Genomic DNA, 15,787 nt, shown 5'->3' on the forward strand with positions numbered 1-15,787 from the left:
CTCTGGTTTTAGCAAAACATGTGGTTGGGGTGGAAGAGGACATTAGTATTTTTTTGTGTGTCTGTCACATTCCAGGTAATTTACACAGCACATAATTTCATCTTATTATTTGATCTGGTTAGAAAGCTGGTTAGAGGTCAAATTAGACAATGAAGAAAATGACAAACGCTGTGAAGTTACATGACACTCCCCCCCCAACTCCTTTGAGGAGGCAAACACCACCAGCATCCATCAGATGTCACTATGCTGGAATGTCGGGCTACCATTTGATAACTCCCGTGGATGACAGTATAATTCTTAATGAAACTGAATGAATGAATGAATGAATGAGCAAATTAAATGTACAAACTGTATTTTTGTTTAGCTGCGACCTTAATGTGGATGAACAAGAGAAGGCTGGGAAGGTGGATTAGAGCTTGAAGTGACAGAGTAAAGATTCTGGAGTTTATTTTCATGCGAGAAGCCAAATGAGTCAATAGATGAGGAAAGAAGTATGAGCAAAATTCTGAAGGAGCCCAGAGGAGAGGACCCACACAGGAGAGGGCTTACACTCTTGCCTGTATCTGGAGGAGTCCATATAAACTGGAGACAGAGAATTTCAAATTTCAGGCAAAGAAGCAAGAAAGCATGTGATGTTGTATTGAGATGCATTAAACCAAATCACATTGCATTGAGTTGAATTGACTGATAAAATTCACTGATTTTACAGATAAATTAGCTAAAGCTTTTCAACACGTCAATGTAACTGATTTCTTCACCATGACAGGTACTTCCATGAAATTCGCATCTTTCCCTACAAGATAGCAACAGTTGGCTGCTGTTTTCTTCTTAACTCCTCAAAGCCTTCCCTGGTGGCATTTTTTGGAATTGTGCTGAATATCCAGAGCACTTCTGTTTCTAATAATTTCTATAATAGTAAACTCTTAACACATTGGTAGAGTTAGTTGTTTTTAGAAACAGTTAACTCTTTGGTTCAATTCTGTAAATATTTATTGAACACCTCCCATATGCTGAGAACTAAGTTCATAGATACATGAAGGATACTAAGTTGAAAAAAAATGCCTATCTTCTGTGCCCAGGGGAGTGGAGCTGACAGACACATTTTCCAGTCATCAAGTGCGTCATATGTTAGGTCTGTGCAGCAAGCCGACTGACCGAGATGCTTCATGGGAATCGCACATATGAGCTCTATTAAAAGGCAGAAGCCTTCCATTTTGCCTGTGCTACAGTTAATAGCCACTACTTTGAGATGGGTGAGGCAAATCACTTGTGGTCTGAGAGAACTGATCTTTACTAAGCACATGCTATGTGCTCAACACAAATGCTGCTTTTGTGATCCTCAGAGACTGTAGGAAGGAGGTCTGCTTTTTTGTTTAACAGTCCTGAAGGGATAGTCTCGGGGACTTCATAAAACCTGTCCAAGTTCACAAAGCTATGAGGTGATAGACACCTCATTTGAGTCCAGGGCTTTCTGAGCCCAGAGCCACCTGCATTGCTATTCACTTCTTAACATAGACTGGAAAGGGATGCAATCTAATTTCCATGGCTTTGTTGATTTCTGGATTTGTCCTTCACTTGATGTCATTATGCTTTCATTAGAAACCATTTCAGTGAATCTTTTGAAACCCCTTTAGAATGCAGGGGAAAAGGACCCTTTCCTTCCAACTCAGAGAGTGCAGTCTCAAGGGTAATTCAGATTAAAGATATACAAGGCAATTGTAAGACCACGGATCTGAATTCTATATGACAAAGGCAGGAGAACCCGAGTTAGCAAAGGAGAGCGAGATGAACAAGCTCTTCTTTTTCTCCAAGTTTGGAAACAGGGACAGTCCCCAAGAAGAACATGGAAGATAACGCATCCATGCCCTAAGCCCCTCGAGTGTACTCTAGCAAAGCAGGCAAGCAGCTTCTCTACCCTTTGGTTATTAGTAACTTCCCATGAGATAGGCTTTCCTAAATACAAAACAATCTAATCTTTATGCTTTTTTTGTGTTATAGTCCAACCAGAACATGTAGTAGTAGCTAATGGGATTTAAACAAAAAGTTGTTTCCATGTCTTGGCCACCAAGAATAGCACTGCAGTGAACATAGGGGTACATATATCTTTATGAGTAAACGTTTTCAAATTTTTCAGGTAGACACCCAGAAGAGGGATTGCTGGGTCATACGGTAGCTCTGTTCTTAATTTTTTGAGACCCTCCACACTGCCTTCCATAGTGGCTGTACCAATTTACATTCCCACCAACAGTGTATGAAGGTTCCTCTTTTTCTCCACAGCCTCTCCAGCATTTGTTATTTCTTGTCTTGTTGATGATAGCCATTCTAAAAGGTGTGAGGTAGTATCACATTGTGGTTTTTATTTCATTTCCCTAATAGCTAGTGATGTTGAGCATTTTTTCATATATCTGTTGACCGTTTGTATGTCTTTTTGGGAGAAGTATCTGTTCAGGTCCTGTGTGCATTTTTTAATTGGATTTTTTGTTTGTTTTTTGCTATTGAGTTGTATGAGTTCTTCATATATTTTGGATATTAGCCCCTTATCAGAGGTATTGTTTGCAATTATCTTCTCCCATTTGGTTGGTTGCCTTTTTGTTTTGTTTTGTTGATGGTTTCTTTTGCTGTGCAGAAGCTTTTTGGTTTGATATAGTCCCATTTATTTATTTTTGCTTTTACTTCCCTTGGCTTTGGGGTCAAACTCATAAAATCCTCTCTAAGACCAAGGTCCATTAGTTCAGTACCAAATTTTTCTTCTGTGTATTTTATTGTTGTAGTTCTTACATTTAGCTCTTCGATCCACTTTGAGTTAATTTTTGTGTGTGGTGACAAATAGCAGTTTCATTCTTTTGCATGTGGCTTTCCAATTTTTCTGGCACCATTTATTGAAGAGGCTTCTTTTCTCCATTGTTTTTGGTTCCTTTGTTGAAAATTATTTACCCATATATATGTGGGTTTATTTCTGGGTTCTCAGTTCTGTTGCATTGGTCTGTGTGTTTTTCAGCCAATACCATGCTGTTTTGACTATTGTCACTTTGTAGTATATATTGAAAACAAGAGGTACAATACTTTGGAGGATGAATGGCTAAAGAAGATGTGGTACATACATACAATGGAATATTACTCAGCCATAAGAAAAAGTAAAACACTGTCATTTGCGATAACACAGGTGGACCTTGAGATTATCACGCTGAGCAAAATAAGTCAGGTGGAAAAACTCAAGAAGCACATGACTTTACCCATATGTGGGATATAAAACAGAAAATAACAAACAAGAAACTCAAACACAAACAACTTTATGGTGGTTACCAAAGAGTAAGGGAAGTGGGGGGAAGTAGAAGACACTAAAGGGGTCAAATATATGGAGAAGGAAGGAGAACTGACTCTGGGTGGTGAACACACCATGTGATATATAGATGATGTATTATAGAATTGTACACTTGAAGCCTATATAATCTTATTAACCAATGTCACACCAATAAATTTGATAAAATTAAAATGAAAAGAAAGTTAAGACCTGCACATAAAGACCCGTTCATGTGTCACAAATCTCCTCCTAATACCACCATTCAACAGAGGACCTCAGCCTTGACACTTGGTCCCTTTATTGTCATTTTAAAACACGTAGAGCTTGTTAAAGTTTTACTAAATTATCTGTTGATTGATAGGTTGATTGAATTCTGGCTATGGCCCAGGGCATAGAAGAAAGGCTAAAGAGGAAAAAAAAATCAGGGATCTACTCCTGCTTATCAATTAAGACCTAATTATCTAGTCCGAAATGTGCCACGCTGTAAAAAGGGTGACTCAAAACAGTTCTTGATTGTATGATATCCTATTTAAAGTCAATATTTGTGTGATGTAGCAATATTTTCATTTACAAATTACTATAAACAAAGCTGGACCTTTTACAGTTGTCAGCTTTGGGACTCAAAGGAACGCATTCCTTCACTGTTCCTCCCGGCTGTGGAGCGTCACTGGTCCGCGTGGAGTCTTGACACACGCATAGCTATGTGCCGTACCCCCGTCAAAATGAGCTATTAAAATATTTTCGGAAGACGTTCTTTTTTAACTTCCAAAGAAAGGACCATAAATAAGTGGACATTTAAAGTCCACACATGTGTGATGGGTGGATGAGATTCAATTAGAGGAACTCACCCAGAGCAAGGAATTTCCTGTCACCAGTCCTCTCCTGGAAATGGCATATTTCATCTTTCTGACTCCACTCCACAAAGAGCCCAGTTTCCAAGGCCAGGTGGACAGAGACCAAAATCCTGAGCTCATAAAACTTCAAAGCCGAGACACCTAAATCAGAACCTGACCAAGTGTGACCATGGACCACCTGCATCCAGTCACCTGAGTTGCACGTTATCATTTAGATTTCTGCACGCCATTCCTTCCGTCCGGTCGGAATCGCAGGGTGGGGCAAGAATGGGGCCTGGGAGCCGCCTTCTGAACACCCACTTCTGATGGTTCTTACGTGCAACCAGCTTGGAAACAACTGCCCTGATCCATCCACTGACGTTGATGAGAAAGCCAAGCGCACGTTCACACAGAACCAGCAACGAAGACTTTGACCCCTAGCCGAGTGATTCTGTGCAGCCAGCTCTCCGACTCTGGTGCCCGCTGGAACTCAAGCGGGGCTCCTTTGAACGGGAAAGATGCTGATGCTGAGAGGCAGGGCCCAGAGAGCGCTGAGGTCCGTGGTCCTTATCACCACTGAGCCCCCTGGAGAATGAGAGCCGGCTTGGCCCCAGCCTCGACCCCCAGGCAGGAGCTCCGAGACCAGGCACGGCGCGGGCGTGATGCTGGAGCAGAGAGTCCGCCGCCCCAAAGGCCTCCCCTCCCCCTGCCCCTCCCTCCGTGACCTGGACGAGTGCCCGTGTGGGATCCCATCCAGCAGCCATTTCAGGGTCTGGCTCGGGCCATGGAAAGATTCCTCAGTATTTCCACTGGACAACTGTCACTAGTGGAATGTATATATACAAAGATTGCAAATTCTGTCTTTGGAGGAATGTCTTTTATATTCCTGATTTCTTAGACTATGAAGGCTTCACTCTCAATTAGCTAGGGAAACACAATGAGGTGAATGAACTGCTGCCTGATAGGACGCCTGGGTGAGTGTTCCAGGGACTGACATCCACGGCTGAGCTCTGGACTTACCATGGGGGGAACTGGACTAGGCGCTCGCTTAGAACCTGGAGGGCTGGGGTGAATGGTCACCTGAATCCCAGCTCTCACCCTTTGAAACTTGATGGATTGAACCAAGACTCTAGAGATTGCAGAGGTTCCTTTCATCTGCCTAATTCTAACTCAGTCTTATTGCGTAATGTTGAGTATACCACCGAGCTCCGTGGGTACTGGGCCCTTCAGTAGTAAGGGGCAAGACTGGTCAGGGGATGGCTCACTAACTGTGCTTTGTGGACCTCTGGACTTCCAGGGGTGTGTGTCTGGGACTGGGGGGGAACCTGGCTATGGAGAGAGGAGTGAACGCTAACCTTTCCCCCTCCCAATCTTGCCTGTAGGTACAGTAGGTCTGCTTTTTAGGTTTTATATATTTATGTCTCCATGTAGGTTTGGTTTGAAAACAAATATTAAAAATTAAACATCAACCACCAATGAACTAGGTTCTTTATTCTGGTTGTGCGTGAGAATTGCCCAGAGCATCTCCCAAAACACCGACACAGAGTAACACACATCTCTCCTCCTTTCCCCGCCCTGCCCAGATAATCAGCTCAGGAGGTCTGAGCTGAGGCCCAAGCATCAGTTTCTTCAAAGATCCCACGTGATTCTCATGTGCATCCAGGTCGAGACCCACAGGCCCGGATGTCCGTGATACCCTTTTCTCCTAAAGAAGTGTCACACAGGCGGCCTCCCTGCTCGGAGAGCTGAGGGTCTGGGGGGCCAGTAGCTGAGGAGCCCCCACAGAGCCTGACCCCTGACCCCTGTCCCTCCCCAGGCATGCCCGGGAAAAACAGTGTAGCGGCGGCCCTGCGCCAGGCCCCCGGGCACAACGGCACCAGCTTCCACGGCTGCATCCGGAACCTGTACATCAACAGTGAGCTGCAGGACTTCCGCAAGGTGCCCATGCAGACGGGCATCCTGCCGGGCTGTGAGCCCTGCCACAAGAAGGTGTGTGCCCACGGCACGTGCCAGGCTGGCCGGCAGTCGGGCTTCACCTGCGAGTGTGAGGAAGGATGGACCGGGCCCCTCTGTGACCAGAGGACCAACGACCCCTGTCTTGGAAATAAGTAAGTCTGGGCTACTTCATAGAAAAACGCACATCCCCCAACTGTCAAAGCAAACCCTGAGGAAGGAAGGAAGGGATGGAGGGAGGGAAGAGAAAACAGCCCATTAGCACTCTCTTATAGTCCTTCCATCATCCATCCTCCCTCTATCCTTCTCCTCTCTGCTAACACATTTTCTTTCCTGCATTCCTCGTCTCTGTAGGTGCGTCCATGGCACCTGCCTGCCCATCAATGCATTCTCCTACAGCTGTAAGTGCCTGGAGGGCCATGGGGGCGTTCTCTGTGATGAAGAAGAGGACCTGTTTAACCCCTGCCAGGCCATCAAGTGTAAGCACGGGAAATGCAGGCTCTCAGGACTGGGGCAGCCCTACTGTGAATGCAGCAGCGGATACACTGGGGACAGCTGTGATCGAGGTAAGCCACCAAAAGGGGGCTCCATCTTTGAAGAGAGAGAGAGAGAGAGAGAGAGAGAGAGAGAGAGAGAGAGAGAGAGAATGAGAATGAATGTGAGAATGAGAATGAGAATGAGAATGAGAATGAGAATGAGAGGGCAGCGAAGAGTGGAGTGATGTGCCAGGCTTTTGCAGGACTTGTAGTTGCTGCTGTTGGTCTAGTTCCCTGTGGAATGAAGGCACAAGCTGTGAAAGGTCCTAAGCCTCCGCTGCAAGATGGTACCCGGCCTTCAGATGTCTCTGCACAATTTGATTTGCTGTGAAAAGGCTCTGCCTTACCTTACATAGAAGCACATCTTTTACTTTACTGCCTTCTTACTTTTACTGCCATTATCATCCAAATATGTTATTAATTCGTCTTCTGGCAGTGAGCAGAGGGCGCTAATAATTCTGCTCTAGTTTTAGGATAAAATCACCTTTGACCTTAGAATGGAACTGATTTATCCCAGCATATGATGCAGGTGAGCTGGATAGAAAGGGGCTGACTTGTTAGCCCACCTTCCTCCTTGCCCTGTGTCTGCACTGTCAGGAGGCCCTTGCCCCAGCTGGTGTGGTTTTTGTTGAGTGGATCAGAGGCACCAGACAAGAGGGGTGAGCCCATGGAAGCTCTAAGCAGATGTCTCTTTTTGAACTAGTTCATATTAGGATAATTTATGAAGCTAGGGGAACGTTACTTGTATTAAGTAACAGATTGAATGATATTAAACTTACGGTCTAATAAATTAAATCGCGTCCTCTCTGAAACTGCTCCCTGCAGTAAACAAAACCAGCTGTTGGGAGTGTAAAAACAGAAGATGTGTATTTTCGCCATAAAGGAAAAGGTTTAGGAATCCAATTTTCTTGTCAGTCCAATGGCATAGTATTTATTGTTCACATCTATAGCATCCACTCTGCTGGAAATAAAGACCAAAAAGCAGCAGCTTTCAAATCACAGAGGGCTGTGCCACCAGCCCACCACGTGTCATGGGACAGGACACTGAAAGTAGCGCTTGCAAACGGGAAGCAAAAGCAAACACCTCCTGCAGCGAGTCAAGTAGCCGTTTCTTGGTCACTCTGGTTACTCCGCGAGACTTCTCGCGACTGCCCCTAACATGCGTGTGCTTTCTGTTCTTCTCTAGAAATCTCTTGTCAAGGGGAACGGATAAGAGATTACTACCAAAAGCAGCAGGGCTACGCCGCCTGCCAAACCACCAAGAAGGTGTCCCGCCTGGAGTGCAGAGGCGGCTGTGCGGGCGGACAGTGCTGCGGCCCCCTGCGCAGCAAGCGGCGGAAATACTCTTTCGAATGCACTGACGGGTCCTCCTTCGTGGGCGAGGTGGAGAAGGTGGTGAAGTGCGGCTGCGCCAGGTGCGCCTCCTAACCGCCTCCCTGGCAGCGCTTGGTCTGGGGAAAAGGCTGTCTGCGTCTTGACCACGTTGGACTCATATCAATGCTTCATAGTGGAAATATTTGAAATATATTGTAAAATACAGAACAGACTTATTTTTATTATGAGACTAAAGACTTTTTTCTGCATTTGCAAAAAAAGAAAAAAAAATGCTTGAACCAAGGCTTCCCCGACACTGGAGAAGTATGAAGGACGATAGACCTGGAGGCGTGACAGCGACAGCGACGCCCCGTTTCAGCTGGAGTTCACCTTTGTAACATGCTGAAGACACGCGGACGCCCGCGCAGGAGGGCGGGGCGAGCGGCCGGCGACTGTGCGCTGATGTGAACCTGCCCAGAGCTGAGCACCCTCGCCCCGTCTCTGCGGTTCACGGGGACAGACCAAGCACCCGTGTGGGAGTGAGGCCGAGGCCGAGGCGTGGAGCTCCAGGGTTCACAGACCGGACAAACGGATGAGATACGTGGTGCGAAATATCAAGTGCCCTGAAGACCTGGGTTCCGCTCAGGAGAGAATATGGGAGTGCTAAAAATGTTATCTTCCTTTTTAAATGTCAGCATGTTAGCAGAAGAAGCACACAAAAGTGTTTATCTACCGTTTTCCAGTATTAATTTTTTTTGTAATATAAATGATAAAGGAGATGATAAAGAACCAATAGATTATGGATAAATAAATTAGTAATAATATGAATTTTTGTTTCTATGAGTTCTAAACAGCCCTATACAGTATTCAGTTTCAATGAGAAATATTTATTGTATCAAAGTACATTGTACTTAACATTTTAGGCCATCCTTTTGCTGTTTCTCGATGCTTTAATATATATTAATTTATAATTGTCCTGATATTTTTGTATATTTTTCAAACTTAAAAATCAGGATTTTTTTTTTTGCAAGTACTAACATAGGGTGTTATCTTGGGATAAATATGTGTTGGTCTGTTTACTTGGACATCTGACCACTGGTGTCACTGACCCACTGGCCTCATTCAGGACACCTGCAGAGCGTGGGTAAAGCCTGTGTGTGACACGGTCACTGCCCAGAAAGAAATGGCCCCTCTGCGACCTGTCTTCATACAACGCAAACGCTGTGTGGCAATCGCCACTAGAAAGTAGATCTTTCGCAAATTAATATTCCCTTGACCTTTTTTGGCCCTTGTTTGGGGGGTGGGGTGGCGAGAGGAAAAGGATGTGATGTCAAGAACTGTGGGGTTTTTTTCCCCCAAACAATAAAGCTCCTTTATTACCTTAATGTTCCCATGTTAACATGTTTGCTGCTAAATTACAGTGTAGAATTGATAATGATTTATAGTGGACTGTGCTCTCCCCTCATTAAAATCCCAGGGTACCCTGTAAAGATGCAGATGTTTCTTTCCAAAAACGTTTTTTACAAAGAAAATTAGATGTACATGTATAATTCAGTGTGCTTTGTCTCTCTCCAGACTAATATCAGTGACACTACTGATGTTTGTAAATTAAACAGATATTTACTTCATTAACAGCTTGGTGATTTTCTTAGAAATGAGAAGTTTTTAGAGTCCCTTCCTGAAGAATTTCTTAATCAAAGTGATAGAAAGAACAGAGAAGAGAACCACAATTTTCATTGTCAGAAATTGATTTGAGATCAGTATATTGTCACATCTGGGGAGTTTAGACTGACCATATGAAAGAGGTGGATAAAATAACAGATTCTGTGCTACAAAAAAAGGTGCATATTCAATTAATTTCATCCCCAAAAAAGTATAAAGTGAAGTCTAACTAAACCATGAATGGTATTTTTTATTTTGTTCTTTTCCCCTCAATTAGAACGAGATGGAAAACAGCGAAACACGAAAAGTGCCTTTCTCCGCAGGCACGCTCAGATAAGAGCTGGTAATATCAACGTACCATCCTGAACAGGGAAATAATATTGACTGGTTGGAATAGTAATACTCACCACCGGGCTAAGATTTCTTCATTTCCATGCAAGAAAATCACACACACTTTCTCTCACAGACACAAATGTCCAGTCATTTATTCACTCTTCTGTAAAATGTCTATCTACATTTGAATTACATAAATATTATGTAGTTATTGTGAAACTTTTTTTTTCTTATTCCCATCAGTCACAACTTTTTTCAAGAGTTGTGACTCATTCATTAAGGAAAGAGCATGTCGAGGAGGACGCGACTTAGATTTGTGTCTGTAGGTATGGTTATCTTAGTAGCCAGTGTTTTTTGAGGGCTTATTACAAGCCAGGCACTATGCCAAGGGCTTTATGTGAAAAACCTCATTCAGCTCTCACTACAAACTGATGGGAGTGTGTGCTTGCTCTTTTACACAGGCATAAACAGCTCAAAAACAGAGCTGAGTTCTGCCATAAGCCCTCCAGATGTCTGTGCTCAGGACATAAGGCAACAGCTCAATAACTAGTGCCCTCTACGAAGGGACGTTTAAGCCTTGGAGCCTTGTGTCTATGGCACCATTCTCTCAACTGATCATGTTTCTCTAAGTCATGTAGATTAGAGGTGTGTGTTTGTTTTTGTTTTTTAAGGGGAAAAAGAAAAGTAAAGTCTTAGTAGTTTACAGACTGTGTTCTTTCTCTTTCCTGCTTATCAAGGCACAAAAGAGAATCATGTCTGGGATTTGAGCTAAATTAGCAAGTTTCTTAAGGGATTGTTGGCCTCATGATGGGACTCCTTTCTGCATATGAGCCCTTCTTCGAGAAAATCTGATAGCCAAATAATTACTAGCAAATGAGACAAATTAAGGGCAATCATTCATGTTACAAAAGGCTCCTTACTTAGAAAGCCTTTACCATAAGATTGCTTTTCTAGAGCATTTCCAACAGACTCAATTACATTGAAACGAACAAAAAAATTGCACACTTCAAAACCAAAATTACTACAGAGAATAATGTACATTTATAATCTGAAAAGATAGAGTGATTAAAAGAAAAAGTGATCCCTGATGCCTTTCCTTTTAAATCCTCACATAAGGGAAGCACCATCAGGACATGCCATGGAGATTTGACATGCGTTCAATTTAAGATGTGTTCATTGAATAATAACTATCTCAATCTTTGGAATTGTTTTCACCACAGATTTCCTGAAATTATACCTAAGCAATAGTAGAATAATCCCGGTTTTAGAATTGCCCTGAGCATTTTCTCTTTTGGAAGGAGCAATTTGTCAGCCGCAATTCTCTCTGGAGAAATAATTGAAAGACAGTTGAAATCGATTCAGGACTTAAAGATCTTGAGTGTTATGGTGTCATCTGCCTTATAGAGTGACCCTTATTTCAAAAGGAATGTTTGTGGAAATACTCAGCTATCAAGAGTTTGTGAAGCTTTATATAAAGCTACATAAAATACATAAGCTATTTTCATTTTACCTCTGTGTACTCAAAATTCACTTAAAAACACATTTTTATTTTCGATCTGCTATGATGTGGAAGAAACCACGCCAAACTTTGATATATAGTTTTAGATAAAACACATTGCTTCTGCCACTTTAGAGCATACACTCTATGCAGGTGGGGTTGAGGTTAAAGTAGGAAATGGATTGTTACACAAATGACCAAACAAATATTAATTGCAAATTATTATAGGGGTCATGAAGGAAATTATGAGATGCTAGTGAAAAGTATAACAGGGGAATCCAATCAAATACATATTGGGAATTAGGGAATGCCTCTGTGAGAAAGTGACATTTAAAATGAGTTATGAAGCATAAATAGGACCTAGGATGGAGGCAGATGGAAATATAATTAAGTTCACTAACTCATCCTAGAAAAACTGCTACATACCTCATGGCTGAATATCACTATGGTCACCTTCAAAGGACTCCCCTTGGGAAGCTATGCACTGATGCCAGCGCCTAGTCCACCCTTCAAAGCAATTCTGGAACTCTTTTTCTAGAATGGCCATCAGAGCTGTCATCATATTACCCTTGATGTCCTGAAAGTCATCAAAATGTTTTCCTCTCAACATTTCCTTTATCTTTGGGTAAAGAAAGAAGTCATTGGGGGCCAGAACAGGTAAGTAGGGAGGGTGTTCCAATACAGTTATTTGTTTCCTGGCTAAAAACTCCCTCACAGAGAGTGCCGTGTGAGCTGGTGCATTGTTGTGATGCAAGAGCCATAAATTGTTGGCGAAAAGTTCAGGTTTCTTTCATCAGGTTTCTTTTCATGCAGCCTTTTCAGCACTTGCAAGTAGTAAACTTGGTTAACTGTGTGTCCAGTTGGTACAAATTCATAATGAATAACCCCTCTGATATTAAAAAAAGCGTAACAACATCTTTGCAAGAAGTTTGCAAACTTAATTGTCAGACCTCATATATGTGGGGATCAAGGGTGGGGGTTTATGCAGAAAGAACAGCCTGTATGTATCTGGGCCTGGAAGAAAAGAACTCTTAGGTGGTCAAGGAAACAAAAGAAGTTAAGTGTGGCCAAAGTGAGGCATATACAGAGGATGCCAAAAAAAATGTATACACATTTTAAGAAAGGAAAAACTGTATTAAAATTGTAATATATATTGATAACAGAAGATGAATAAAAGTCAAATTTGACTTCGGCAATTATTGTGCAAGAGGTGCTCAAAGTGGTTCCCATCAATGTCCAGACATTTCTGATTATGGCAAACTACTGCTTGAGCAACGTTGACAAAAGTGTCCACTTATGTACATTTTTTTGGCACCCTTGGTATTTACAAAGACTGCATCTCTCAAGATGCAATGAAACACTACTGCTTTTCCCTAGCATTTCTTGAAGTTTTGGATTTCTTGATGAGATGGGAGCGTCTGAGTAGATTAAGAACATTCTACCTCATCAGTTGGAGGCACAGCTCTCTGGCATCTTCACAGCATGTCACCCTTAATACAGATATTGGATGGCTTTCCATTTGACTCACTTCCAGAGTCTCTGGCCTTGGTGTGCAGAGAAAGGAAAGCATGTGAGTTTTCAAAGCATGGATTGGCCAACAGTTATTTCTGTTAATCCAGCCCCATCAGCTTTTGAGGGCATGGAATTCCCTCTGCAATTTCAGAAATATTCTTCTGTGTTTTTAGTGTTATTGTATTTATACTTCCTTTGTCTTCAGAGGTATTTTATTTGAAAGTTGAGGAACTGTATTAAAACACAACTAACAAGGTGCTGCTATTTTAAAATGGAAATTCATTTTTGTTTACATTTTAAAAGTTCACCTCAAAGAGATGCTCAAAAGAAAGATATGGACATTATGAAGTGAGTTTATAAAGCAAGAAAATGGCCACTGTATTCCACACATGAAAAAAGTACCGGGATGCCAAAAAAATGTATACACATTTTAAGTGATGTTAACACTTTGGTCATAATCAGAAGTGTCTGGACACTGATAGTAACCACTTTGAGCACCTCCTGTAATTGCAGAAGTCAAACGTGACTTGTACTCATCTTTTGTTATTGGTATATATTAATACAGGGGCTTTTTTCCTTTCTTAAAATGTGTATAGTTTTTTTTTTTTTTGCCACACTCTGTATATGCAAGTTCTTTGCCAAATGGATTTCTCTATTGCCTTCTTCCTCCCACAAAGGGGCAATGGCGGACACAAGGACACTTAAAGTGCTAACTGTGTCCAGAGATATAAAATTCAGCCAAGTGTAGGCGTTGCCATCCTACATTTGCGACTTGCTTTGTCTTTGTGTCAATATGTGGGTGGTTGAATTTGGATTCTAAAGAAAATCAAACATTTAAAAAAAAAAACACGCACCAAAAACAAGGGAGTGGGACAAACTGCCGAGACAATTATCTGAAAATCTTGCCGTCATTAATCTTACTCTCCCTTCTTGAAGTGGCTAGAATTGTTTTCAGTTTGTTCACATAGATTGCCCCAAAGAGATTAGGTGACTTGCCCAAGGTCACACAATCCAGAGCTCCTAACTCCAATCATAACTCCATATTTCACCGGAATTGACAGGCGAAATCTGCGAATGGCCTCGTAAGGTCATACTGGGAAATGAGTAATTTCTCAAGGGAAGTTATTTTGGTTTCTAAGAAAAATGCCCATAAGCAGCACTCGCTTTCCCAATAACAATACATTAGACGCTTCTTTATACCTCTTATTTGGTAAAGGAAAAGAAATAGTTCTTTTAACTGGCCTTTTCTTCCAGGAACCGAGACGGGAGGGATGGAATGGGCGTCCTGTGTCTGCTTCAGGATTCCTGGTGATTGTCCTGGTCCGGGGGGCCTCGGTTCAGTAAGTCAACTGGGAGCAATTGAATTCATCTGCCGGGAAAGCCACAAGGACGGGATGGAACGTGCCCTCGTCCAGTTATATCAGTTGCAAAGTAACAGCCTCATTCCAGGTCTCAAGGCATCTTTTGTAAGGGAGAAAAAACCAAAAAACTTGAGAGGAACTTCTCTTTGAATGAGCATGTCTGATAGCCTCTGTCGACACGCTCAGAGGCCCGCATATCCCAGAAAGGGGAAAGATGCAGATCTCGAAATTGCCTAATCTGGCAGTCACTCGATCCTGCTGGGTTTCTGCTCACAATACTACCATTCAATTACCTCAACCACCAGTTCTTACTTTCCATTACATTTCCACATTGATTTTTTTTTTCATTTCTATTATTCCTCCACTAGCTACAATTCTTCTCTTCTGATGCCTGTCAAGTCCTTTTTGGAGCTGTGAAATGAGCAGGGACGCATTTCTCAGTGACACGCGCAATGCTCTGTTTGATCAGGAAATAAGTGTCTTATTATTTGGGGGGGAGGGGAAAGCATGGTGGTCTCGGCGCAGAAAGGAAGTGGAAATCCCTCTGTCTCTGCGTCTTCATTTAACCTCATTTCACCCTTTTTCCCCTTTCTTCTAAATGCTTCCATATTTTAGAACATTAACACTTGATTGTACCAAGAGAAAGGATAGTCTGAGAATGAAGAGTGGGGGGGTGTAGCAATTCACATCACAGCTGCCATCACAGCGGAGCACACTCCAAGGCCAGGCGTTCAAAGAGGGAAGACGCCCAGTCAATTCAACTCAGACCTCGAGCTGCTCCTCTGGGCCCCGATGCACACATATGTGCAGACACGCAGACACACACACGCACACACGCACGCGCGCACACACACGCACATGCACACACACACGCACACACACACAAACACGCACACACACGCACGCGCGCGCGCACACACGCACACGCAGCACATAGTTTCCTGGAACAACTTTCATCTATAGACTCCCAAATTCCAAAGTCAGAGTAAGTTAAGGGAAAAAGACCCCACGCACGATATCTTGACGTCCAAGCTCTTAGCCCGAGCTAAAGGACGTACATTTGCAGATACTTTGGAAGGCCCAACTCAGGCGTAGGAGCTCGTGAGCTGAAGGACGCAGACAGGATTCCAGAAATAGAAATTGAATCTTCCCTCCTGTAGAAATAAGGTAAAAATTAAGTTCCTCAAGGAATTGGCTGAGATCCAAATCCAAAGGAATAATAGTTGCACCTCTGTGTGCTCCCATTTTCATCATTTGAATCCCATCTCTTTTAAAAGCAGAATCTCCAAACGCAGAGAAGCAGTTTCAGTGATGGCTGTCATGGTACAATATGGAGGCCAACCTGTGGGTCCATGATAGGAAAAAGGCCACTTCTGGAAGGATATCTTTGGCCTAAGACTATCAGGGGGTTACTTTTCTGCATCCTACTTCCTCACTCCAGCTTGAGTCTTCCATCTTTCACACTACAATGTAACGGAAGAGTA

General features: G+C 42.8%; 1 protein-coding gene across 14 annotated transcripts in view; it reads left to right on the forward strand.

The window, feature by feature from the left end:
- Positions 1-9,569, forward strand: part of SLIT2 (slit guidance ligand 2) — a 345,645-nt gene extending 336,076 nt beyond the window's left edge. For 13 of the 14 annotated variants that reach the window (XM_019654250.1, XM_019654249.1, XM_019654251.1 and 10 more), the window contains 3 exons: positions 5,951-6,242; positions 6,442-6,653; positions 7,810-9,569. In XM_019654250.1, coding sequence (XP_019509795.1) covers positions 5,951-6,242; positions 6,442-6,653; positions 7,810-8,051 — 746 coding nt within the window. In that variant the 3' untranslated portion in view covers positions 8,052-9,569. Of the gene's footprint in view, positions 1-364; positions 854-5,950; positions 6,243-6,441; positions 6,654-7,809 lie in introns of those variants that run through there. The other variant, XM_019654252.1, reaches the window with a different exon arrangement.
- The last annotated feature ends 6,218 nt before the right edge of the window (positions 9,570-15,787 follow it).

The sequence above is a fragment of the Hipposideros armiger genome, unplaced genomic scaffold, assembly GCF_001890085.2.
Source record: "Hipposideros armiger isolate ML-2016 unplaced genomic scaffold, ASM189008v1 scaffold_217, whole genome shotgun sequence".
NCBI lineage: Eukaryota > Metazoa > Chordata > Mammalia > Chiroptera > Hipposideridae > Hipposideros > Hipposideros armiger.